The 27,700-nt window shown below is 45.0% G+C and overlaps 1 protein-coding gene across 5 annotated transcripts in view; it reads left to right on the forward strand.

Moving 5' to 3' along the window:
* The first annotated feature begins 24,498 nt into the window (after positions 1–24,498).
* The window catches only part of CFAP46 (cilia and flagella associated protein 46), a 119,165-nt gene continuing 115,963 nt past the window's right edge, over positions 24,499–27,700 (forward strand). For 4 of the 5 annotated variants that reach the window (XM_072131226.1, XM_072131228.1, XM_072131230.1 and 1 more), the window contains exons 1-2: positions 24,499–24,581; positions 27,525–27,600. In XM_072131226.1, coding sequence (XP_071987327.1) covers positions 27,552–27,600 — 49 coding nt within the window. In that variant the 5' untranslated portion in view covers positions 24,499–24,581; positions 27,525–27,551. Of the gene's footprint in view, positions 24,582–25,523; positions 25,776–27,524; positions 27,601–27,700 lie in introns of those variants that run through there. The other variant, XM_072131227.1, reaches the window with a different exon arrangement.

Here is a 27,700-nt window from a genome sequence, read left to right on the forward strand (position 1 = left end):
GTAATTGTCAGTGGCCTAGTCTTAATCTGCATTAATTCAAGATCTTCCAGTAACTGTCATCCTCAAGGACCTGAACCATCAACACAATGGGGCTCTGGTCTTGAAGGCACCTGTTTCATATATTAAAATGTATGTATGTGACATATCCACTCTCCATACACAATTCTGAGGATCTAAAACCACAAACAATTCGTGCCAGACATTGGTTATTCATCCTAAAACTGAAGCTGTCAAAGTTCTTATGAAGATGAAAGCTGCTAGTCGTATGCTTGGAAAGTCTCTCCAGGTATTCCCTAGAACTGCCTGATCCTGCCCCATCCATTCACTAAATCCTAAACAAAGTGAAAATATTAAAGTGCCCCTCCCCCCGTCTAGTAGTCCTCTCCATTTTTTAATTATCAATGTACTATAAGTGAGAGAACGAAAATACAGAAAGTGACTTTTAAAAAATGATGAACATTAAAGATGCAGAATGGTAAACTTTATCCATAAATGTATGATATTTCAAGACACATAATAGATAAGACATGAAAATTTGATGACTAAGGTGTCAAAAGAAGAAATTGGTTCTCAATGATGGTCAAGTCACTTTTGTTAGAATGAGGTTCCCAATGGTAAGATGACCACAAGGTCGACATCTGCCAGGACCTCTAAGTGATGAGAAGATATTGTTAAGGAGACCAAAAACATGTATTATACTTTACTTTTGTTCCTCTAGACTGGAAAAGCTGAATATTAAAGGGAAGGTATCCCAGAAAATAATGAAGCTTTAATGTAAAAATAGTTTCTAGGAATTCATCTAAAAATACTCATCAGACTACCTCAACAGAAAAATAAAAAAGTTATGAATCTAGCGAAATACTGTTCCATCTTTGGGATAGAGGTAACCTTATGGGGTGTGTGTATTCATAGGAACCTAATTTGGAACGCTGAAAGTTAACCAAATTGCCTACTAAACTATTAACAATATGTTGTCAACCAGATGAACAGCTTCTTCATCATTCTTCTTTTAAAGCCCAGCTTTGTGGCACCATCAAGAAAATTAATTTTGAAGTCATTTGTTGACTGGCTGTATAAAGTCAAGGAGGCGGAGTATTTAACACTTAATTCAAGCTCTCCCCGCGTCTGAGATCCTCCTCCCTTGTGATTGATACCATGCGCTGGACATCAGGAGTTCTGGTCAATGATGTTCCTGGACGCAGGATCATCAATTACAGTTCTGAGGCATGGAAACTCTCTGCCTCCTTGACTTCATAAAACCAATTTACACCTCATTTCAAAGTAAATTTTCTGGATGATGCCACCACAACAGGCCATGAAAGAAACATGACCTAGAAGCTGCTCAGCTGCTTGGTAACATACTGGCTGTAACGGGTCACACAGACAACGGAACTAAAAGTCTCTATGGGAAGAGTCCGGAGGGAGGAGTCTGTGGACCAGTGGACCCTCTGGACCACCGCAGGAGATGGTATGAGGCCTGCGGTGGCAGCCAAGGTACAGGGATGTGCAGGAAACAGTCCAAGCCTGGGATGACAGCAGCAACACAGAGCAACACTGGTGACACTGGCACGGACTGCAGACAGCGCTGGACTGGAACCCTGGGAGGCACAGCAGGAAGCGTATGGAAACGCTGGAGACGGGAGACACGGAGGCGTCTGGAAACGCTGGAAGACAGGACACACCAGGAGCGTATGGGAACGCTGGAGACAGGAGACACAGAGACGTCTGGAAACGCTGGAGAACACAGGAAAGCGTCTGGAAACGCTAATGGGCTTTCTCTTCCACAGGAACGGCTTAGGAAAGCCTGGCATGGAAACCATAGGAGATCCTAGGAGAAGATCCGGCAGGGAGTGAAGGGAGGTGCCGGATTATAAGGGCGAGCCGAATTAGCAGGAGCCAATCAGGAGGACGCTGGCCCTTTAAGGCTTGAGAAGTCCACGCTCTCGCCCTCTAGTGGTGAGAGCGTGCGACTGCAGGCAAGGAGGCGTGCAGCCTACACGCCGGGAGCCGGAGCACAGACAGGAGCCAGGAGAGGTAAGTGAGGGCAGGGAGACGGGGACCGGCAGGCAGCGGAGCACGGGTGTACCAATTTCTGATGACAGATTCACTTCAAATGCACGCACCTAGGGTTCCTGGGAGAAGCATCCTTAGGTGAGAACAAAGATTCTCCACATCTAAACATATCTGTCTTACTCAGCTCCAGGTAATACGTTTCCAGCTTCTGCCTTCCTGAATTCCAGTTCGGCAGGAAAATTCGTGGATGTTGCACTGATCTCTCAATACCATCTTTCTGTGGTCCTTCTCGCGAAGCCACTTGTCATCTCCTCAATCAGTGGGTAGATTCTCCAAGAGCCAATCCGGTACCGCACTGAACCCCTATGCCTACAAGTGGGGGTCTTGCACAAGGAGAGACTTTCCTTATACGTGCTAACCTGGTGCACGTCTACAATTCTTCTGGATCTTCCATGATTGCAGCTTCATGGACCTGTGCTCGACTGGCACACGGACGAGGTTGTCTGGAACTGCCTTGTCCCTTCTCCGCCATTTCTCTTCCAAAGTCCTCCAAGCCTCTGGTGTGTTTCCCTGCTCCATATGAGGACTTTGCCAATGTTTTTTCAGAGACGCAAGCAGAGACTCTGCCACCATGCCGACCATATAACTGTCCAATAGACTTTATGCCGGACGCATCTCCTCCACTGGGTCAAATGTACCCCCTATCTGTTCCTGAAGCTGCGGCCATGTTGGCCTACGTAAAGGAGAAGCTGCAGAAGGGCTTTATACGCAAGTCTTCATCCCCTGCTTGTGCGGGATTCTTCTTTGGTGCCGAGAAGGATGGTTCTCTCAATAAGGTCACAATGAAAAAATGCTACCCACTACCCCTGTTCACGGAGCTGTTTGATAGTCTATGTGGTGCCAAGGTTTTCACCAAGTTGGACCTGCGGTGGTCATATAGCCTCATCCACATACGTAAAGGTGAGGAATAGAAAACAACCTTCAATACTCGAGATGGGCACTTCGAATACCTTGTTATGCCCTTTGAACTCTGTTAAGACTGTTCTAGGAGTTTTTCAACGACTATTTACTTTATACCTGTGTTGTGGTCTACCTAGACAATATCCTGGTGTTCTCTGCTGACATTGAGCCCCATCGGGTCCATGTACGGCAAGTTCTTTAGGCGCCTTAGGGCCAATCGCCTATATACCTAGCTCCCAATGCCAAGTGCCAATTCCATCAGAAGAGTCTCTCATTCCTTGGATATATTATCTCAGACAAGGGACTACAGATGGATCCTGTCAAGTTGTCTTCAGTACTTCAGTGGCTGCATCCAGATTCCTGGGCTTCGCCAATTACTACTGGCAGTTTATCCCATATTTCTCCTCCCTGGTATCTCCCACTGTGGAGCTGACCAATAAGAAAGCCAACCCTAAGCTCTGGGCTCCGGCGACTGAAGACGCTTTCACAGAACTAAAATCTGCATTTTCATCTGCTCCCATTCTCACCCGGCCTGACACTGAGAAACCGTTCCTACTACTATGAGATTTTGTGGGTTTCTGCACTTCCTGTGTCCGAAACAAGCCATCTCCTCTTAAACCTGCTGGTCTTTTTCTACCATTACTGATACCCAGCTGCCCATGCACACGTGGCAATGAACTTTATCACTGATCTTCCATCTTCCTCGGGTAATACTGTCATCTGGGTGGTAACTGACCGCTTCTCCAAGATGTCCCACTTCTTCCTCTGCCAGGTCTGCCTTCGGTTCCATGCCTTGCCAGCCTGTTCTTCCAGCACATCTACAAGTGAAGCTGGACTTCTCATCTGCTTACCATCCTCAGTACAATGGACAAGTTGAAAGGGTTAATCCGACCCTAGGCTGCTATCTCTGCCATTTTGTCTCTGCCCGACAGGACAACTAGTCCACCCTGCTACCATGGGCGGAGTTCTCCTACAACTCTCTGGACTCTGAATCTGCTAGCTCTGCTCCATTTTTTAATTATGTATGGACAACATCCTCGTCCACCTTTCCCTCTTGCTGAGAGCTTAGATGTTCCTGCCGTAGACGAATTGGTCCAAGATCTCAGATCCATCTGGGAGAAAACACGTTAGTCTTTACTCCGGGAATCTGCCAACTCTAAAATCCAGGCGGACAAGAAGCGCAGGTCTCCTCCAGTCTTCTCCCCAGGTGACAGAGTATGGCTGTCTTCTAGGTACGGCGGTTTGAAGATTCCCAGCTATAAACTTGGTCCATGATTCCATTTGAAGTACTGAAGCGCATTAATCCTGTGGCATATAAGCTTTGCCTTCCTCCCACCATGCACATCCTTCCATGTCTCCCTCCTGAAACCAGTCGTCTTGAACCTCTTCCCTCTTCTCCAGACAGGTACCTCCTCCCGCTCCTGAGGCTGATGCAACTGATGTCTATGAGGTAAAGGAGGTCCTGGATATGAAGTTGGTCAGAGGAAAGCGGTTCTTTCTTGTCGAGGGGTTTGGTCTGAAGGAGAGGTCCTGGGAGCCTGAGGACAATATCCTGCACCAGGATCTCCTGCGGAGATTTCTCCAGCCTAAGAAGAGGGGGAGGCTAAAGGGGGGGGGTACTGTCATGGGTGCTCCCACAGCTTACCTCTCCCTGCACCTGAATTCGGGCCATGTGCACGCATCACTGTCTCCCAGGGCGAGTGCATGCCGGCTTCAGAAAATTTAAAGGGATCTTCCTTTCCCTGTACACCCTGCCGGACCTTCATGCCTTGTGTCCTACAGAAAGCTGTGTTCCATGCTCTATGCTGAAATTGTGATTTCCCGTTCCCATTCCTGACTATGCTCCTCCGCTGCCTGCCTCGACCTATTGCTACATCCCCGATTCTGATCCTGTGCTGCCTGTCTCAACCTTGATTTTGTACTTCACCTTTGCTGCCACCACGGACAAAGTCACGCCTGTGGAATGACCTAGTGGTACCACGCCACAACAAGTCCAACCACCTTTGCGGCGGGTTCTGGTGAAAACTGGGTACCACTTAGACTCCGGTACCAGGTGTCAACTTACATCAACACTACCACTGTCCACTACCACCACAGTGCCATCCGCAAATTAAACAACTTATAGCACACGGTCAAAAATAACGTCCACCAGCACCAAATATCCAATCCATGCGCAATGAAACTAGGTTGTACTATTGCAGATACATTGAAGCACACGAGCCAGGCGCATCAGAGATAAGTCTGACATGCCTGATCGGAAATTTTTGGGTTTTTCCAAAGCAAACACGGACTGAAATGATATAGGGACATAAGGACTTAAAGTTTGTTTAGTGTTCCAAATCACCATGACCGTTTTCCGTTGGAGGCTCCTGCCCCAGCCAGTTGTTTCACAGCCAGACACAGGATCTTGAGGACGAAGGGGAGGGGATGCACAAATATTTAGAAAGGGATGAAGTTCTGTAAAAAAAATTTTTTCTGTACCTATGCCAGGACCCAGACTATAATATATGGTTTATAGTACTAGTATTTTCATAAGGGAAAGTGTTGCCTTATGGGCCCTCTAGGCCTCTAGGGTCCAGTTGCGACCACACCGTCTGCACCCCCTCAAGTTACGCCTTGATTGCTGACTTTAAACGAGAATTATTCCCCCTGCTCAGTGCCGGTAACATAATTATTATTATTTTTTATTTATTTTTTCACAAGACAATCACTTTATGCAAACCAGATGAAAACAATGGAAATAATATCTGCTTGACAACTATTTAATCATTTCCAAATTAATCTAAAAAAAAAAGTCAAGATTTAGAGCCTGATGTTAAGGAGGATAAAAGGAGAGCAGCTGAATATGCTAAACAGAAGAAGATAAAGGACCTGCAGGCAGATTTCATCTACGCAGAGAACTGGCAGAACCGCGCATGTATAACGAGGATGAAGATGAAAAGTGAAAGACAAATAAATACAGCTGAGTTTTCAATAAGGTCAATTATGTGTTTGTTTGTGATACATTGGTTATAGATGTCTGCTCTGCAGTTCATTGTGGAAAATCTGGAATAATGCTCCACAAGATATATACTTGTTATCTGCTTATTCACCGCCAGGATCACCTGACCTGAGGTGTACATATACATTCCCTGCTTACAAGGATGAGAACTCATTGAGCTTTGAGTGAGGCATATCATGATTACTTGTGCCTGTAGATCTTGCTACTTTACAAGGTCCATTATAGGACAGGGTCAGAAGTCAGAGTCATAGATGTTACTTTATAATTAGAGATGAGCGAGCACTAAAATGCTTGAGTGCTCGTTATTCGAGTCAAACTTTTTCCGATGCTTGAGTGCTCATTTCAAATTGAAGTCAATGGCAGACTCGAGCATTTTTCAAGGGGACCAAGGGTCTGCACAGGGAAGCTTGGCCAAAAACCTGGAAACCTCAGATGGAAACACCACAGAAATGGACAGGAAACAGCAGGGGCAGCATGCATGGATGCCTCTAAGGCTGCCTAATCGCACCATTATGCCAAAATTATGGGTAACAGCATGGCGATGACAGAGTGACCGAGTGAGGCCAAATACTGATACTATATGTATCAGTATTTGGCCTGGTTATGGTGGCAGAGAGGAACCAAATGAGGTGAGCAAGAAGCGCTGAAATTATTTCCTATGTGAACAAAAGGTTGACGGTATATTTATTCGATAACACAGCACAGCACATTCGATAACACAGAGTGACCAAGCTCTATAACGTATCTGGTGAAACACTCGAAAAATGAGCCTGACACAGCTCGTTTGCTAAGGGGACGACATGTGGAGGCGGCTATGGAGACGACATGTGGAGGCGGCTATGGAGACGACGTGTGGAGGCTGCTATGGAGATGACATGTGGAGGCGGCTATGGAGACGACATGTGGAGGCGGCTATGGAGACGACGTGTGGAGGCTGCTATGGAGATGACATGTGGAGGCAGCTATGGAGACGACGTGTGGAGGCAACTATGGAGACGACGTCTGGACGCAGCTATGGAGACGACGTGTGGAGGCAGCTATGGAGACGACGTGTGGAGGCAGCTATGGAAACGACGTGTGGAGGCAGCTATGGAGACGACGTGTGGAGGCAGCTATGGAGACGACGTGTGGAGGCAGCTATTGAGACGACGTGTGGAGGCAGCTATGGAGACGACGTGTGGAGGCAGCTATGGAGACGGCATGTGGAGGCTGCTATGGAGACGGCGTGTGGAGGCTGCTATGGAGACAATTAAATTTGGATAGTTCCTGTAAGTGGCAGTCCAAAAAAGTTTTCAAAACAGAGGACCGGGTAGGTGGCCCTCAAGAAAAATTTAATACATAGAGTACCTGTATGTGGCACTCCCAAAACATTTGCAATACTGAGGACCGCGAATGTGGCCCTCCATAAAAATGTAATACATACAGTACTATAGCTAGAGCCAGTTGGCCCTGGCAAAAAATAGCCAGTTGCCTCTGCTTTAGTGTACAGAGAGGAGGAGAAGGAGGAGGAGTGCATACATGAGAATTATTCAGGTTGAGCTGCTTTCACCTGGTAGATAATGGAAATCATGAGAAATCCATGCTTGATTCATCTTGATAAGTGTCAGCCTGTCAGCGTTGTCAGTCGGTGATGATGCCACCAGCTGCACTGAAAACACACTCTGACAACACGCTAGCGGCAGGGTAAGCAAGAACCTCCAAGGCGTACAGCGCCAGTTGGGGCCAGATGTCCAGCTTTGAAACCCAGTAGTAGTAGTCCAGGGCCTGCTGGTATTCATGCACTCTCAGACTCCTTTCCTCTACAGGAAAGGAGAATTTTTTCCAGCACTGATTTCTGGGTATTCACTCTCCTGGACCCACGGTACAAGCAAAATCTTTCCACTCAGAAAAAGTTCTTCGAAAGCGAGGTTCATTGGATAGGCAGCCTAGCATGAAATCTGCCATATGCGCCAGAGTCCCAACGCGCAAGAATTCACTCCCCTCACTGGCCTGACTCTCCATTTCCTCCTCCTCCAACTCCTCTTCTTCTGCCCATACACGCTGAACAGTTAATAAGGATTGAACAATGGTCCCCTCTTCTGTCTCGCCGACATTCTTCTCCTCTTTCTCCTCATCCTCCTCCACCTCCTACCAAAACACGCTGAGAAACAGACCGGAGGGTGCTCTGTCTATCATCAAGGGAATCTTCTTCCCCCGTCTCTTGTGACGAGCACAAAGCTTCCGACTTCATGCTGACCAGAGAGTTTTTCACCATACCAAGCAGCGGGATGGTGAGGCTGATGATGGCGGCATCGCCACTGACCATCTGTGTTGACTCCTCAAAGTTACTCAGCACCTGACAGATATCAGACATCCACGTCCACTCCTCATTGTAGACTTGAGGAGGCTGACTGACCTGATTAGCAATTTTGGTGGAAGTTGACATCTGGCAGTCTACAATCGCTCTGCACTGCTGGTAAACTCAGGATAACATGGTTAATGTGGAATTCCTTCTTCTGAAATGCGCACAGATTCGGCGCACCTTCGTGAGCAAATCAGACAGATTGGGGTATGTCTTGAGGAACCGCTGAACCAGGCATGGCACATGTGTCAGTCTGCTGAGTTGCAGAGCCGCCACCAGGTTACGGCCATTGTCACACACAACCATGCCTGGCTTTAGGTTCAGGGGTGCCAGCCACACATCGGTCTGCGCCGTGATGCCCTGTAATAGCTCTTGGGCGGTGTGCCTTTTATCGCCTAGGCTCAGCAGTTTGAGCACCGCCTGCTGTCGCTTAGTGACGGCACTGCTGCTGCACCTAGAGCTACCGACTGAGGCGCCATGCCCACGGATGGTAATTCGGAGGAGGAGGTGAAGGAGGGGTGGGAAAAGGAGGAGGCATAGTAAGCCTGAGAGACCATGACCGAGGTAGGCAGCAGTATATGAGCGGCTCCAGGGTCAGACTCGGTCCCAGCCTCCACCAAGTTAACCCAATGTGCCGTCAGCGATATATAGTGGCCCTGCCCGGCAGCACTTTAGGTGGACCTTGTCAGAAACGGCGTTGGTCAGTGCACAGATGATGTTGTCCGACACATGCTGGTGCAGGGCTGGGACGGCACATCGGAAAAAGTAGTGGCGGCTGGGGACCGAATACCAAGGGGCGTCCGCTGCCATGAGGTTGCGAAAAGCCTCGGTCTCTACCAGCCTATAGGGCAGTATCTCCAGGCTCAGTAATTTGGAGATGTGGATGTTGAGGGCTTGGGCGTGTGGATGGGTGGAACTGTATTTCCTCTTGCGCTTTAGCGTCTAGGGCAGCGATGGCGAACCTTTTAGAGAGAGTGCCCAAACTACAACCAAGACTAACTTGTTTATCGCTAAGTGCCAACACAGAAATGTATTAGTGATTTACACTCCCTGCTCTGTCACAGCTACAATGATAATCCAGATCTGTCCACACCTTTCCACTCCTCCAGTAGTCCCAGGTACAGCTGTCACTTTAAAATACCTCTGTGCACAGCAAGTCCTGGGCTGTCTTGGACTGCAGGAAGATACCTGGAGTCCTCTCTGGTGATGGCCTGGGTGCCCACAGAGAGGGCTCCGAGTGCCACCTCTGGCACCAGTGCCATAGGTTCGCCACCACTGGTCTAGGGTATAGACAGCTGAACGCTGCGCATGGAGACATTGGTGGACGCTGGGGAGGATCGTGGAGGCGAAGGTGTGGTTTTCGCCCGGGAGGTGTTTGTGCCGGGGTCCTGGGCAGGGAGCTGACTAGCAGAGGCAGCAAATGACGCAGGGGAAGGAGCAGTGGTGGGCCCCGCCGGAGGTCAACGGCCTTGGTTCCATTGAGTGGGGTGTTTAGCACTCATATGCCTGCGCATACTGGTGGTGGTTAAGCTAGTAGTGGTGGAACCCCTTCTGATCCTGGTGTGGCACAGGTTGCACACCACAGTCCGTCGGTCATCCGCTGTTTCTTTAAAGAACCTCCAGACTTTAGAACATCTAGCCCGCGCCACAGGAGCTTCACTATGTGAAACATTTGGTGCTGATGCACCAGCTCTGGCCCTGCCTCTCCGTCTGGCCCCACCATTGCCTCTTCCAACCTGTTCTGGTATAGGACTCGCCTCCGTCTCAGAAGCACTGTCTTCACCCGGCCTATCAACCCAGCTTGGGTCTGTCACCTCATAACCTCTGATCTCTCAGTCTGCTCCCCCCTCGGACTTCCTGCCCTGACAACAACTTCACCACTGTCTGACAACCGTGTCTCCTCATCGTCCGACACCTCTTTACACACTTCTTCCATTACGTCAACAATGTCATCATCACCCACAGACTGTGACCGTTGGAAAACCTGGGCATCGGGAAACAATTCAGCAGCAAGTGGTTTGTGACTGTGGAAAGGGTCCAGAAAACAGTTCCTCAGAGTATGCCGGCTCAAATGCCTAATTTTCCTGGGAGGGAGCAAACTGGGGGGAAGGAGGCTGAGGTGGAGCAGCTGGAGGAGTGCTCACTTGGGTAACATGGGTGGACTGCGTGGAAGACTGACTGGTGGACAAATGACTTGAAGCATTGTTCGCAATCCACGACATCACCTGTTCGCACTGTTGTGGCCTCAACAATGCTCTACTACGAGTCCCAGTAACTTGAGACATGAAGCTAGGGAGTGTAGCTCTGCGGCGTTCCCCTGCTCCCTCATCAGAAGGTAGTGTCTCACCCCACTCAGGACCACGGCCTCTGACCCCTGCAGTAATTGGATGCACACGCCCACACCCTCATCCTCTACCCTTAGCCCTGGGGTTCAACATTTTCCAAATAAAAGTCTATTTTATAGACAAAAGAGAAATATAAACTGTACATTTTTTTTGGTAATTTTTTTTTTATGTTTGTTTTTTTTGGATTTATAGAAGAACAAAACATGCAGAAGAAATCAGACATCAACCTCAGAAGATGATTGCTATGGCTAGTTTCTAGCCAACACAGACAATTTTTTTTAAATGTCCTGGTATTGATGTGAACAAAAGACCGTATTTGATTACGCCACACGTGATGTACAGTACGCTTCACCGGCAGAGAGAATGTGTATTGGGATTTCTGGAGACTAGCTTGCTAAACAGTAGCAGGCAGACTAAGCTAGATGAAATTGCATTTGCACCAGTGACAGCACACAAAAGGATTTTGTGCTGTGACTTTCACTTTTGAAGAAAAAAAAAAAAATCGGTAGACTGTGCCTAATTCAATCAAACCCCCAATAATTTGTCCCACTTAGCTGTTTGAAATGGATATGTGTGTCACAAAGAGCCAACAATAACGTTCGCAAGTCTTCCTGCAAATTCGTCACAATATGGTAGTAGCTGCACTACTAGTGCCAGAAAGCCCAGCCACAAGCAAATAAAATATAACGCTATTGTAGCCCTAACAAGGGTTGTTGGGTTCTTGTAGAATCTAATCTAATCTACTAGAACACCCTAACACTATCCCTGACCAGCAGCAGCTCTATCCCTAACGGCATCCAGGCAGAGAATGATGCGAGCAGAGCGGTCAGTGGCTAGTATATTCCAGGGTCACCTGATCAGGCCAGCCAACCACTGCTATCGACTTGTAAGGGTACCACGTGATGCTGGTTATAGTGCGGAGTCTCGTGGCTTGTGATTGGCTCTGTTTCTGGCCGCCAAAAATCTAAACGGCGGGAGATGTCATTTTCTCGAGCGGGCAAAATATTTGTCCGAGCAACGAGCAGTTGCAAGTATGTTCGCTCATCAGGTACCAGTGTATGGTTAATCCGAGGCAAATGGGTCCAATCAGTGAGCACTGAGTTACTGAAGTACATGCCCTGACCAGCGGCTTCTTCTGAATAGTACAGTACTGCTCTGTATTGGTATTACATGCACTGAGCTGCTATTTGACCGCACTACTTGTAATGGTTTATGTTGTAGAGTACTTGCACTATATGTACTGTACTGCTCTCTACCTGTACTACATGCACTGTACTGCTCTCTACCTGTACTACATGTCCTATACTACTCTCTACCTGTACTACATGCACTGTACTGCTCTCTACCTGTACTACATGTCCTGTACTGCTCTCTACCTGTACTACATGTACTGTACTGCTCTCTACCTGTACTACATGCACTGTACTGCTCTCTACCTGTACTACATGTCCTGTACTGCTCTCTACCTGCAATACATGCACTGTACTGCTCTCTACCTGCACTACATGTCCTGTACTGCTCTCTACCTTTACTACAAGCACTGTACTGCTCTCTACCTGTAATACATGCACTGTACTGCTCTCTACATGTACTACATGCACTGTACTGCTCTATACCTGCACTACATGTACTGAACTGCTCTATACCTGCACTACAGGTCCTGTACTGCTCTATACCTGCACTACAGGTCCTGTACTGCTGTCTACCTGCGTTACATGTCCTGTACTGCTCTCTACCTGCGCTACATTCACTGTACTGCCCTCTACCTGTAATACATATACTGTACTGCCCTCTACCTGTACTACATGTCCTGTACTGCTCTCTACCTGTACTACATGTCCTATACTGCCCTCGATCTGTACTGCATGTCCTATACTGCTATCTACCTGTACTACATGCACTGTACTGCTCTCTACCTGTACTACATGCACTGTACTGCTCTCTACCTGTACTACATGCACTGTACTGCCCTCTACCTGTACTACATGTACTGTACTGCCTTCTACCTATACTACATGTTCTGTACTGCCTTCTACCTGTACTACATGTCCTGTACTGATCTCTACCTGTACTACAAGCACTGTACTGCTCTCTACCTGTAATACATGCACTGTACTGCTCTCTACATGTACTACATGCACTGTACTGCTCTATACCTGCACTACATGTACTGAACTGCTCTATACCTGCACTACAGGTCCTGTACTGCTCTATACCTGCACTACAGGTCCTGTACTGCTGTCTACCTGCGTTACATGTCCTGTACTGCTCTCTACCTGCGCTACATTCACTGTACTGCCCTCTACCTGTAATACATATACTGTACTGCCCTCTACCTGTACTACATGTCCTGTACTGCTCTCTACCTGTACTACATGTCCTATACTGCCCTCGATCTGTACTGCATGTCCTATACTGCTATCTACCTGTACTACATGCACTGTACTGCTCTCTACCTGTACTACATGCACTGTACTGCTCTCTACCTGTACTACATGCACTGTACTGCCCTCTACCTGTACTACATGTACTGTACTGCCTTCTACCTATACTACATGTTCTGTACTGCCTTCTACCTGTACTACATGTCCTGTACTGATCTCTACCTGCACTGCATGAGTTGCACACTAATAAACTTTCTTATTGTATCTATGCTATTTTACCACCCATGTACTTTGTATCAGAATGCACACAGCATATATACATTAAGTGCAATCAGTGTAGCATAAAATCCTTTCCTTTTCCATGGTAAGAAATAAATATTGATGAACAAACATTAAAGTATAGCACAGCAGAATATAAAGTAGAGTTTCAAATATCTTGCTTAAGGTGGCTATAATATAGTAGATAGAAAGATATAGAGATAGATATATATTGTCAGTCTGTGAATACAATGTATGGTTTGTTTTTATTGTAACATGAAAACTAATGGCGGTGTCATTACAAGAGTTAATAACCAAGACTCTCATCTAGGCTTCAAACGAAACACGTCTACAATCAATTATTATCTGTAATTTCTACTGATACTGTAGGAAATAGACACCTGATATAGATAATAATACTGTTCATAGGACCAGCTGTTAAAATAACATCAGGTAGGAGGGGGATTATAACCCTCATCCTCCCTCCCCACTTATTTGTGTAATGCGGGGCTGCCTGATGTTGCTATCATTCTCCTCTTGATCTAATTTCCCCTACATTTTAGACAGAAGGGGAAGACCTGGAGAGGAGAAGAGTGGCTCCAGGCATCACACTAAAGGATGGCGTTAATCATTAAGAAGGCCCCAGACATAAGGTTGGTATACGTGTAAGCTAAGGGCTCCTGCAGAATACCATAGTCAGTCTGTGATTGCACTGACCGTCCGGGGTCTGGACACTACTATGAGCATTATAGTGATATATGAGACAGTGGGGCACATTTACTAAGGGTCCGCCGGACGCATTTCCGTCTGGTTTCGCGATTTGTTCCATTTTGCGCTGAATTGCCCCGGGTTTTTGGTGCACGTGATCGGATTGTGGCGCATCGGCGCCGGCTTGCATGCAACACAAATCGGAGGGCTTGGCCGTCGGACAACCCGACTGATTTGGACAAACCGCGGAATTTAAAAACCAAATTGTGTCGCAAGATCAGCACTCACATGCACCGGGAAGAAGAAGGTTAACTCCGGCAGACCTCAGTGGGGAAAGCGACAGAAGCAGGATATCGGGCGCACGATCTTAGTGAATCACGGCAACTCCGAATCCTCGTCGGACATTCCAGATCGGCGGCGTGCCCCAATGAGTCCCTGCTGCTCTGCAGGGAAGAAAGGACTCCTTTTATCATATCTAACTATGATGCTTGGAGTCCCATACATGACACTCTGGTTGGCCCGTGAAATCTGCCAACTGATTCATGGATTCTGGAAAACTGATTCATGGATCATGGGAAAAAAAAGCTCTAACAAGTAGGTATTTCTGGAGAATCCTCAGAAAGGAAATCTACCATTTGTTTTTATGCATTATGAACCAAATAAACCTTGAGAATTCTGTAGCTACACTGATGCAGAAACATATCTTATTCAATCCCTGAACTAAGTGGTTTTCTGAAAAAAAACTATTATAAAATTATGATAATAAGTCTCTGTCGCTCCTGTGGCTGCCCCCGGGGCTTCTCCTCTTACCTTAATCATGCACTGCTCCAGAGAACACTGTAATCACTGTGTTATCTCTGACAGGCAGAAGTAATCAATCGCTGCACCATCCCCACCTGCAGTATATAAGTCATCCAGCTCAGGTTGATATGTCCTGTCTGGACAGTTCAGGAAGCTCTGTATGTAATGTGTTTATCTAGGCACTCAGCTTTCCCAAGCTCCTAAATTTTATAATTGTTTATTGAGCAAAACCACTCAGATCAGGGATTAAACAAGATATGTTTCTGCATCAGTGTCGCTAGAGTATTTTCAAGGCATGTTGGTTCACAATGCATAAAAGCAAATGGTAGATTTCTTTTAATGAGAGTGTTTTTGATATCTGCGTACAAATCTTTTTCGGGTTTTTAGGTATTGGAATGCTATGAAATTGCCCGTCACTAACAAAGAACACACTTAGATCCAAGCTCTTGGTGTGTACTCTCTCTGTTTCTTTCTGGAGTGAATTTTGAGGTTGGCTTAATTGTGCGTCCACAGAGGAAAGCCCAGAGGTCTGTATGTGAGACGGAGGGAGACGTTAGCTACTAGAAAGAGTATATTATACAGGCAGAGCCCCCCGTCCCTCCCCCTGCACTTCACACTGCGCTTTCTAGACGGCGTCTCACCAAATAGATGAGCACAAATATTTCATGAAAGTCGATGAATATTTTACGATTGGAGTGTTTTTTATGCCGTACTCCAGCATTGCAGAAATTTCCCAACATTAAAATATGCAAAGCTTCAAAAAGCTGTTAACTGGCAAACTTGTATGAAATATGTAACAGGAAATCGCTAAAACACTTCGGCATAATCACACTAAGCTTTTAAAGTAGATAGCAGCTTTTAGGATGTTACTGTAGCACCCCACTGCACAGGTCTGCGATACAATTATTTCAGTCTATCCAAACATTCCCTGGCTATGCTAATAATTACATTGTATTCTGTTCCTACAATATGACGGAATGCTGAAATGGCCAAAAGACCCCATTAACTACGTTAATAAGTTGTGTTGGGCCTCCTTGGTCAATTTTGTTATCTTTTCATGCATTGGAAGCCCCTAAAGTAATTATTGATATAATTGATATTAACCCCTTAAGGACGCAGTCATTTTACAGCTTAAGGCTCAGCCCCATTTTTTGGATTCTGATATGCGTCGGCTTTATATGGTTATAACTTTTGAACACTGTTACTTATCAAAGCGATTCTGAGATTGTTTTTTCCCCACATGTTATGCTTCATTTTAGTGGTAAATGTCGGCTGATAAGTTTTGCGTTTATTTTCCAAAAAAAGAAAAAATGATGAATTTTTTGAAAAATCTCACTTTTTTGAAATTCAAAATCATTACATTTTCAGGCAGATAGATTTACCACCGAAATAAGTTGCTGCATAACATTTCCCATGTATCTACTTTACATTTTCATAATTTTTGAAATGTCTGGATAATATATTTTGATGTCGCGCGGCTTACAAATCGAATAGCGATTTTCCGTATTTTCAGAATTTACTCTTTTGCGGATAAATACAGTTTTGATTGAAATGTTACATATTTAGTATCAAAACCCCAGTATATAATCTACCCATTTTCAAATCTGCACCAATCAAACTATCAGAAACAGCTTTTAGGAAGATTGTTAACCCCTTGAGATCTTCATAGAAATTGAATCAAAATGGAGGTGAAATTTACATTGGTCAAATTGTTCCAGTTATATGCTCATTTAACCCTAAAATTTACACATTTCCAAAAGATAAAAATAGAAAACCCACAATACAATTTGTTCTGCAATTTCTCCCGAGTGCAGAGACCCCCCACATGTGGACGTTACTTGTTTTATGGGCGCACAGCGAGGCGCAGAATGGAAGGAGGGACCTGCAGCTGCCAGGATTTTAGTTTCCTCTTTGGTCCCTTTTGTAGGCTATAAATTTTCGCTTTTTCGTTATTGGGGCGATGTGCTGGCAGTTTTTTTTTTGCGGGATGAGATGCTTTTTCCAGTGTTGCCATTTTGGGGTTGGTATCACCTATTGTTGAAAATTTAGGAACTCGTTTTTGAGGGTATGAGTAGAAAAGCATCAATTCTGTACTGGATTTTTGACTTTTTTTTTTTCGTGTTCCCCGTTTAGCCTAATAATCATGTTAGCTTTATTCTATGGGACGATACGATTACGGGGATACCAGACTTGAATATATTTTCTTACATTTTACTAAATTTGTCAAATAAAACCGTAATGTGGGAAAAAATCTATCATTTTTGCATTGCCGTCTTCCAAGTGGCATAACATTTTTACTTTTTTGACTTGGGAGCTGGTTGATGGCTTGTTTTTTTGCGGGACATGCTGTACTTTGCAGCAGTATCCTTATGGAGTACATATGTTTTTTTGATCACTTTTGATGGCATTTTTTGTAAGATTGAATGGGTAAAAATGTTAATTTTTGGTGGGTTTTCAATAGTTTTTTTTTAACGGCGTTCATCATACAGGTTCAAGAATGATTTACTTGTATTCTGCGGGTTGTTACGGACGCGGTGATACTATATATGTGGGGTTTTTGTTATGATTTAGACTTTTTTGGGGTTATATGTCTCTTTATATGTTATGGGGCTTATGGGCATTTTTATTGATTTATTACTTTATTTTTTATTGAATAACATTTTTTTTTTACTTTTTCACTTTTTCCACCATGGGAAATGACCAATCAATCATCTGATTGCTTGTTCATGATAATACTCTGCAATAATCATGTATTGCAGGGTATTATCAGTATTAGCCTATGCGCTTGCATAGGCTGGCACTATGCCAGTAAGATGACGTCACAGACGCCATCTTACTGGCAGTGCCTGCAGGCAGTGCTGGGGACCAGATCGGACCCCAGCACTTCCATAGCAGTGATCGGCGTCCCCCGAAAACGGTTCAGGGGGGCCGATCGTGGGGGAAAGACCCCCAGAGGCATGTTAGATGCCGTGGTCGTGCTGACCGCGGCATTTAACGGGTTACACACCCGCGATTGGAGCCCACTCCGACAGCGGGTGTTACACTGGGGGGCCGGCTATTAGTTTCCCGGTTTGGCTCTGATCCAGAGCCGAGCCGGCATAAGCGCCGTGGCGGATATATCCGCCACTGAGCGCTAAGTCACTGCGCTCCGTGGCGGATATATCCGCCACGGAGCGTGAAGGGGTTAAAGAAAAACTAACATCAAAATCCATTATGATAAACCAGGGACATTACTCATAGATCCAGGCACGGTGACTGTGGTAATCTTCTTATATTTGTTATCCATGGCCTCCTTCCTTCTAAAATCAACTTTTAAAATTTATACTAATGAACCTAAAGTGCTCTGGGGGGTGCTAACAGAAACCCTCTGTGCTGTGGCTTCACAGGCTGTTACACTGTCTTGCCTCCTCCCTCAGCACCCCCACCCCCATATCTGCCTGCTATAATCTTATGCAGTGGAAGAGGGAAGTGCTCATACACAGTGTGACAGTCTGTGAAGCTACAGCACGGAGGGGCTCTGGTAACACCCTCAGAGGGCTTTTGATTCGTAATCATTAATTTAAAAGTAAGGAGGCCATGATAACTTCAGTCACAGTGCCTGGATCTATGGATAAATACTTTCATTATATGCTTATATTTATAATAGGGGGGTTCTGACAATTTGCAGAATGGGGACTGCAAGTCTCCCTTAGCTGCCTTGTATGGCAGATTTCTCAGCTTGTCTTACAGAACAATATTGGGGAGATAAGTGGGATTTGTGGTCAACCCATTCTAGTAATCGCTTGCAGTCAGACATTTCTCACCTATTCTGTGGATAGAGAATGAATATCAATTGTAAAAATCTGCGTAGTTAAAAATTGGGGCACATTTCCTTACCCGGTCCCTTGGAGTTCCCAAAAGTGCAATGTCCGACGACAAAGCACTGTCCCGTGATTCACTAAGATCGTGCTCCCAATATCCTGCATGTGTCGCTTCCCCGCTCAGGTCCGCCGGAGTTCACCTTCTTCTTCCCGGAGTACGTAATTGCATCGGATGCAACACAATTTGAATGTTAAATCCCGCGCACAGTCCGAATGAGACAGCCCGCCCTCAGATTTCTGTCGCAATCAAAGCCGGAGCCGCTGCCCCAAAATCAGATCGCATGCGACACATTCCGCTTCTACATACCTGTCCCAGCTGCGCAAATCCCAAAAACGCCGGGAAGTCAGTTGGAAATGCAATCCGCAGACCCTTAGTAAATGAGGCCCATTGTGTGCAATATGACCATACACTAATGACTAGGGCCAGATTATGGGGAGGGCTCCCGGGGAACGCAACCTCAGGACCCCAACCACTTTTCTTCTACAGGGGCCCCCACAAAAGATGGATTACAGTGTTGGCGTTTCTGGTTGTTCGTTAGCTGACTAAACTAACATCCAGAGAGCTTCACCAGAGGTCACAGTGGGCAGAGGGGTCCGTTTTTAACTATGGGTCGTCTGTAAGTAGGGTGTCCTTAAGTAGGGGACAGCCTGTATTGTGATCATTGTCCCATTTGGAGTCAGGAAGAATTTACCCCCATAATATGGGATAATTGGTTTCCATCCTATAGGGACAGTTGAAGTTTAGGTTAGTCTTGAAGAACCTGGGTCTACATTCAGTGTTATCCTCTATGATTACTTCTCTTCCCAGAATAAATTTTGGTCACTGTTACTGAGAGGTTTGGAAAGTCTTACAGAATTACAGAATTCCGTGCAGATTAATATCAATTTTGTGTATTTTCTTCATTCTAAGCCTTTTCAATACCTACAGCGCCTCTGCGACAGGTAGACATCAGCCGTGGAGATAAATATGGATGTGACAGGCATGAGGTGGTGAGGCTTTTGGTAATGAATGTTCTCTTCCTCTGAATCTGTAATGAAGCGCTGCTTTATCAAGATTTAATTTGCAGCCGCAGTTGCCTTCAAGACACGATGACCTAAAAAGCTCACAGATAAGATAATTATCCCTTGAGACGGGGTCTGAGGACCTGGGAGGTAAGAGGTGCTCTCGCCTGTGAGGGGTGCACCTAATTATCAAGTGAGGTGGCATGGCTCATACTATTGCAGGTCATTAGGTGGGCAGGGGAAGCCGCTGGGGGTTTTCATCATTTCTACCTGTGCCAGTTGTGCCTGTAGAGAATACTGTCCAGTGACCAATTATATATTACAGAATATAGATGTCACAGAGCCACTGACAAGTGCGGAGAGATCTGCCCCTACCACAGATGCTGCCAGAATTACGGCATATTGTAGAGGAAGACAAAATATCACCCATCCTGGTGTAAAAATGCAGACTTTTCACATGGAAATAACGAACAACTGATGCTTTTTTAATGTGAGTTTTAAGTAAATTACCGTATAAACTCGAGTATAAGCTGACCCAAGTATAAACCGAGGCCCCTAATTTTACCACAAAAACCTGGGAAAACCTATCGACTCGAGTATAAGCCAAGGGTGGGAAATGCATTGGTCTAAGCCTTCCCATTATATAGCCTGCCGGACCCTGCCCTATAGTATATAGCCAGCACCTGCCCCCCAGTATATAGCCTGCAAGCCCATATCCCCCAGTATATAGCCAGCCCCCCGCCCCAGTATATAGCCAGCAGCGGGGGAAGCCAGAAAGGTGAGTTTTGATATTTTTTTACTCGAGTATAAGCCAAGTTTGGGTTTACAGCACTTTTTTTTTTTGCTGAAAAACTAGGCTTATACTTGAGTATATATGGTATTAGGAAGACACCTAGGGAACATTGGGGCACAACTTGTCCCAGATACATTAGAACAAGCAGGGGGTTTTTTTTGGTGGTTTGAGTTTGCACATTTTTTGAGTTTTTTTTTTTTGCTGTGATTTTTTTGAGGCGCATGTATGGGTTAGTTTTGCTTTGATTTGCGCCTAAAAGGTCTCTAGTTTGCACAATAATAGGGGGTTAAAAGGTACAAATCAAAGAAAACATGTGTCTTGCAAAGATAAATTAGGGACACTGCTACAGACACACACCGGCAAACTATTGAAGACCCTGGAGCTAAAATGTGCAAAAACTCCTAAGAAGGTGCAAAAAAATAAAAAAATGAACAAAAAGCAAAGAACAAGTCACAATAAATACACATGTCCTCTGATTGTCAAAAAAAAAAAAGATTTATGCATATATAGATATTTTGCTGCCACTGTCAGGGTCGCTAGGGAGAATGCTGGGACTTCTGGTTCTTCTGGTGCTAGCAGTGTTCTCCAACCTCCGGCGCGTATCCGCGCAAACTCCACCTCTCGTCCCGGGCAGCAGCTGATAAGACCTTGCGCTGTCTAGGAGTTGTGTTCGGAACTGCTGGGACTTGTGGTACCTCTGCATGGTGCCTGCGATTGTGCTTGGTTATTCTGCACAATGAGGGGTTAATTTCCAGAAGTTGTCCAGCTCCCATCAGGTTCTGGAGGTGGAGTTCTGGCTGCATAAATTGAAGCCTCACTAGTCACCTGTGCCAGGGTTTGAAATCCCTTCATCACTCGCTCTCTGCATTAGGTGTGACTTGCTCTGTATCGTTGTGACCTCGGCTAGTTTTTGACATTGACTCTTTGCTTACTGACTTTTGTTCTTGACGTACCCTCTCGTTGTGACTCCGGATAGTTAACCATTCTTTTGTGTTTTATGTTTGTCAGTCTGTTCGTGTTTCCCTTCCCACACTTATCCAGTGAATTCCGAGTCTTCAAGTAGTCGCCCCACGGTTTAGCGTGTTGGGGCTATAGGAAGGGACAGAGGTTGGGGCGAGCTCAGGGCACACTATCTTCTGTGTTGCCCAACCCTAACAGCCACTTTCCAAATAGTTTTGGTGAAGCCGGGCCCTTTGGCCCTTACCTGTTTTAACCCATTTCACCCCAGTAAACTGTTCAGCGCTGAGGGCAAGAAATGACCCCTTCCATAATATATCACCATTATAAGCCGTCCTCTCCTGTGCATAGTGTTGGGTCCATGAAGCAGGATACTGCATGGTCTGTGATTCATAGGGGCACATGTATCATATTTTCATGTAGGCAAATTGTCTTTTTCTTTTTGTGACTTTTGTTGGCGCTCTTCAAATGTACTTCGGTCTGCACCTTTTGCAGTGTGCCTCATGTATCTTAACTTTCAAGATGTTCCGTGCGACTTTTCACGTTTTTTGCGACTTTGCAAATCTGCACCTGGTCTAGGGCAGGTGCAAAGGAAGTTTTTTATTTTTTATTTTTTTTAATGGACCCGATTTTAACATGTAAATTGGAATTATTTCACATGCTTTAACTGGTTAACATTTTGCACAGTAACCTCTTTCGTCAAATCTTACATTTTTGCATATTTCTTTTTTTAATTGGTTACTTCTAAGGGTGACGACGTAGCTGTTTAATTGCATTTTTTAATGTATTTTGAAACTAATTACAACAGCTGAGGAGAGGTGATTTGCCTTATTTCATTACTGTTAACATTTGTGTTTACAAAACGCTATATAACGCCGCATTGATGCATGTTTACATTGCGTTTGCTATGCGATTTGTAAATTCAAATGTTAAGTCATGAAATAAGGCAAATCACCTCTCCACAGCTGTTGTAATTAGTTTCGAAATGCATTAAAAATGAAACATGTTAAATCCCAAAAACAATAGTGTCCTCTCCTGTATATAACCTCCTCACATGGCTTGTGTCCTCTCCTGTATATAACCTCCTCACATGGCTTGTATCCTCTCCTGTATATAACCCCTCACATGGCTTGTGTCCTCTCCTGTATATAACCCCCTCACGTGGCTTGTGTCCTCTCCTGTATATAACCCCCTCACGTGGCTTGTGTCCTCTCCTGTATATAACCCCCTCACGTGGCTTGTGTCCTCTCCTGTATATAACCCCCTCACGTGGCTTGTGTCCACTCCTGTATATAACCCCCTCACGTGGCTTGTGTCCACTCCTGTATATAACCCCCTCACGTGGCTTGTGTCCACTCCTGTATATAACCCCCTCACGTGGCTTGTGTCCACTCCTGTATATAACCCCCTCACGTGGCTTGTGTCCACTCCTGTATATAACCCCCTCACGTGGCTTGTGTCCACTCCTGTATATAACCCCCTCACGTGGCTTGTGTCCACTCCTGTATATAACCCCCTCACGTGGCTTGTGTCCACTCCTGTATATAACCCCCTCACGTGGCTTGTGTCCACTCCTGTATATAACCCCCTCACGTGGCTTGTGTCCACTCCTGTATATAACCCCCTCACGTGGCTTGTGTCCACTCCTGTATATAACCCCCTCCCGTGGCAGGATCATACATAAGGCGCAAAAACTAGCCGCCAAAAGTCTCTAAAATTCACCTCAGAGACATAACTATGATAAGTGTCCCCCATAGGGTGATGGCAGACATGCCGTCTTGGCTGCGACCAAGCCGCACCTACCGGTCGAATCGGCATTTCTATGGAAACGCCTGCGCTCAGGAATGAGCCGCCAATGTGTACGGCTTGGTCTGCGTTGGTAGACGTGCCACCTTGGCTGCGTTTGCAATCACCCATAGACTGATCATGGATGTCTGAAAGTGCCTCAAGGGCGACGGCACGTGGCGTTTTGAACCCGTTTTTTTGGACCGTTTTTAAGCGGCCCGTTAAACGCATCCATTTTTGACCAGTTTTACCAATTATCTTAATTAAAACGGGTAAAAAAACTGATGCATTTTCAAAAAAACGCATGCTTTTTTTTTTTAACAGGCTTCTTAAAAAAATGGCCCAAAAACAGGTTCCAGATGCCACGTGTGCCGCCGGCCGTGAGTCTGCAACTTGCATCATGTGCTGACTGGATTGTCAGGCCCAAACTCTCATAAACAGGAACTTACATTCTGAGTACAGTTCCAGTTTATGGCTGTTCAGGCCGGACATTCAAGTCAGCACACAATACTAATTTGACGCATCAAACTCGCTTGTGGGCAATAGGCCTAAATCTACGTGCGCATGACAGAGGTGGCTGGTGTGGGGCGTTCCTGCTGCTTGGCGGGGAACCTGCTATAGCCTGCGACCATTCCAGCCAGAGCAAAATTTTACACCAAGCCATTGCCTGCTGTAGGTGTACAGCCTCAGCCTCATATACAGCCCGCAGCGCCGTATTCCATAGACATGTCCTATCTTGCTACAGGGCGGTACGGTGCCGCACATGTGACGTACCGTACCGCTCCTGTACAGGACCGTGAGCTCACACAAGTGTATGGGGAACGTATATATGTCGTATATACGTTGGCCATATATACGCCTGCCCCCCCCCCCATACGTTTGTGTGAATGTATCCTTAATCCGTATTGTACCTATACATATGTAGGGGCGGTTTTAGCCTCCATTGCAATTTCTTGCTACCACAGATTCCAATACAGTTTACAGCTCTGCCTCTTACAGAGCAGGGGGCAATGGGCTCAGAGCCCTTCCATTCAGATTCACCCCCCAATAATAAAAATTAAAAAGTATACATTGTATGGAACACAAAAATAGCATAAAAATAGAACTTGATCATGCAAACAATAAGCTCTCAAATTTTTTTTCATTCTTTTAGAAAATACTTTTATTTTTTACAGCTTTTGTAAAATTCTGCGTACAGCATAGACGTGGTCTGTTGAGAGGAAATGTTTTCATGATGATTATTATGTATATGTAGACAACGAGAAGACGGCAGCTTACAGATTTGAGCCGCTGCGGCACCCGTAGCTGGCGGCCGCTCAGTGCGTCCTGTTGCCTGGTTACCGGGTTGGGAGTCTTGTAGCGGCGGCGCCTTGGTAAGTGACGGTATAATGTGTACAGTGCCGTGTATTCTCCGTTATTACACCATTGCTCGGGCCCCGCGGCCACTTACTGCTGTAGAACTACAAGTCCCAGCATGCCCCGCGAGACTCCGGGCCTTCTAGTCATCAGAGGGATATACAGAGATGTGATTGCTTCCTTCTGACAGGTCCTCTGTAACCTCTTCATGACTGGACCTGAGTTCTGGAGGGCTCAATACAGTGTAACCGGCGTGCTTTGTTATTTGTGGTGGCACTCAGCATGCTGGGAGTTGTAGTTTTACTACAAAATGATTTACAATAACTTACAAAACACTGGGAAATGCACCTGAAACAGCACCCCAGGTCATGTCTGGTATTACAATTCCAGATTCAGTATAAACCGTGTGTGTGGAGGTGTGTGTAGTGATCCCATGAAAGATCCTGCTACAACCTTTTATTTTACATGCAAAACTTGTCAGTCAAGAGATAGGAGGCGTGGCTAGTTAGAGAGCCCCTCCCACTCTCTGCTGATTAGCATACCACACCATCAGAATGTAATTAAGCTAATTAGGATCAGAGCATTGGTTCGGTGATTTTCAGCCCTATGTGGGTCAGCCATGTGAGGCTACATGAACGTGAAAGTTGTTTCTGTCATAGTAATTTTTTGACCCAATTATTTCGATGGCCCTCTGCACATTAATTTGTTTTCACGGATCTATGTAGCGGTTGTAGTAACCTCAGAGCAGGTCCACTCCTGCCTGTGTTTGTGGCTCGTGTCTATGGGTAATGGCACACGTGGGGTTTTGAATGCGTTTTTGTCGAGTTTTTAAGCAGTCAGTGAAAAAACGCATGCGTTTTTGACAGGTTTGACCAATCATCTTAATTCAAACTGGTCAAAAACGCATGTGTTTTTTTGACGGACTGCTTAAAAATGGGCCAAAAATGCATTCAAAATGCCAAGTGTGCCATCGCCCTATGAAAAATACACGTCACACGTGTCACATACCTGCAGTCCGTATTTGCCGGCCAGTTGCTAGGTAACACAGTCATGTGACCCTTCAATTGACTTCGTTTGCCGGTCCTTTCGCAAACACAGATGACTCACGGACCGTATTTGCGGATGTAAGGGTCAGCGAGAGGTTACAGATGGAACACAAAAACCGACCCAGGATCTGTTGTCTCTTGAGAGGAGCACGCGTTCATGTACGGGTAGGTTTAGTTTAGGGTGATGCCACACATGGCGTTTTGAACCTGTTTTTGGTTTGTTTTTAACCCCTTGTCACCGACACTAGTTTCAGCTCAATGACCAGACTCGTCAAATCTGACATGTCTCACGATAATTGGTTATAACTTCGGAACGCTTTAACATATCCGGGTGATTTTGAGAATGTTTTCTCGTGACACATTGTACTTCATGTTAGTTCTAAAATTTAAGTGATACGTTTTGCGATTCGTTCTGAAAAAAAGTGAAAATTTGGCAAAAGTTTGTAAAAATTCTTCATTTTCCAAGTTTGAAATGTTCTGCTTTCCAGACAGGAAGTAAAACTACCCAAAAAGTTTGCTAATTAACATTTACAGAATATCTGCTTTATGTTGAGATGATATTTTATGCATCCTCTCACTTTTCTAGGATGTTATGAGGCGCAGAACTTTAGGTGCGATTTTTCTTATTTTCATGAAAATTGCCAAAACTCACATTTTGAGGGACAACTCAGCTTTCAAGTGACTTTGAGAGGCCTAAATAATAGTAAAACCACATAAATTACCCCACTATAGAAACTTTACCCCTCAACGTATGTAAAACAACTTCTATTAAGTCTGTTAACCCTTTCAGTGTTTCACATGGGTTAAAACAATATGGACCTGCGATTTAGAAACTATGGAATTTTTTTGGAAATACATTCATTTAGGCCAAACTGACATTTTCAGAATAAATTAAATGATGAAACGCACTGCAACGTTTGATGCCCAATTCCTCCCGAGTGTACTGATACCCCATATGTGGTGGTAAACTGCTGTACGGGCGCACGGCCGAGTATAGAATGAATGGAGGCGCCATTCACAGCAGATTTGTATTGTCACATTGTACGACCTATACATTTTTATTTTTTTTGGTAATGCAAACATATGAGGGCTTATTTTTTACGGGATGAGATACAATGTATAGATAATTTATTTTGGGAGTCTAAAGCTTATTCATGAGATTTTATTAACTATTTCAAGGGGGACACAAACAAAATCATCAATTTTTATTTTGGATTTTAAGCATTTTTTTTTCCCCCGCTCACCGTAATATGAAAATAATATTTTATCTTTATTCTCTGGTTCACTACGATTGCGGTGATACCTCATTTATATAGTTTTTCTTATCTTTGCTCAATTTTCCTGAGCAAAACCAATATTGGAGAATATCGCATTGTTTTTACTATTGACTACTTTTTAGGACCATAACTTCTGTATTTTTATGTTGTCAGACCTGGTTGTGGGCTTATTTTTTGTGAAAAGAGTTGTTCTTTTCAGTCGTATCATATTAGGGAATGTAGCTTTTTTTGATCACTTTTTAGAACATTTTTTGTGATGGTGTTTGATGAAAAATTGTATATTACGGGAAGTTTTTCGTAGTTTTTTTTTTCATCGTTCACCGAGTGGGCTCAATATTGATTTAGATTTATTGTACAGATTAATACGGACGCGGTGATACCAAATATGGACATTTTTCGTGTGTTTTTGTGTTTTATTTACTGTATTTGCATTATATGTGGGGAGATTATGGTACTTTATTTTATTTATTTAATTATTATTATAAATTGATTCAATCTTTATTTTTTTTACTTTCACATATTTTCCACATTTTGGTTTGACCAAGCGATCATCCGATCCTATCTGCAGATATGTATGAATTCACACGTAGCAGGTTTGTTCTGATGTACGGTAACTCCCCTCTGCTGTTCTCTGTAGGGGTCTCCTCATCACTCCTGAACTTTGATGGATTTGGTCATAAGGCAGCAGCTCTCAGCGGCTGAAAATCAGCAAGGTAACTGCGTCGTGTCTGAACATTTGGGCTTTACTTCCGACTACATGCGAAAACCTGAGACTGCGTTCACGCGGGGCGTTTACAATGCGTTTTGGAAATG

Source organism: Engystomops pustulosus, chromosome 11 (assembly GCF_040894005.1).
Source record: "Engystomops pustulosus chromosome 11, aEngPut4.maternal, whole genome shotgun sequence".
NCBI lineage: Eukaryota > Metazoa > Chordata > Amphibia > Anura > Leptodactylidae > Engystomops > Engystomops pustulosus.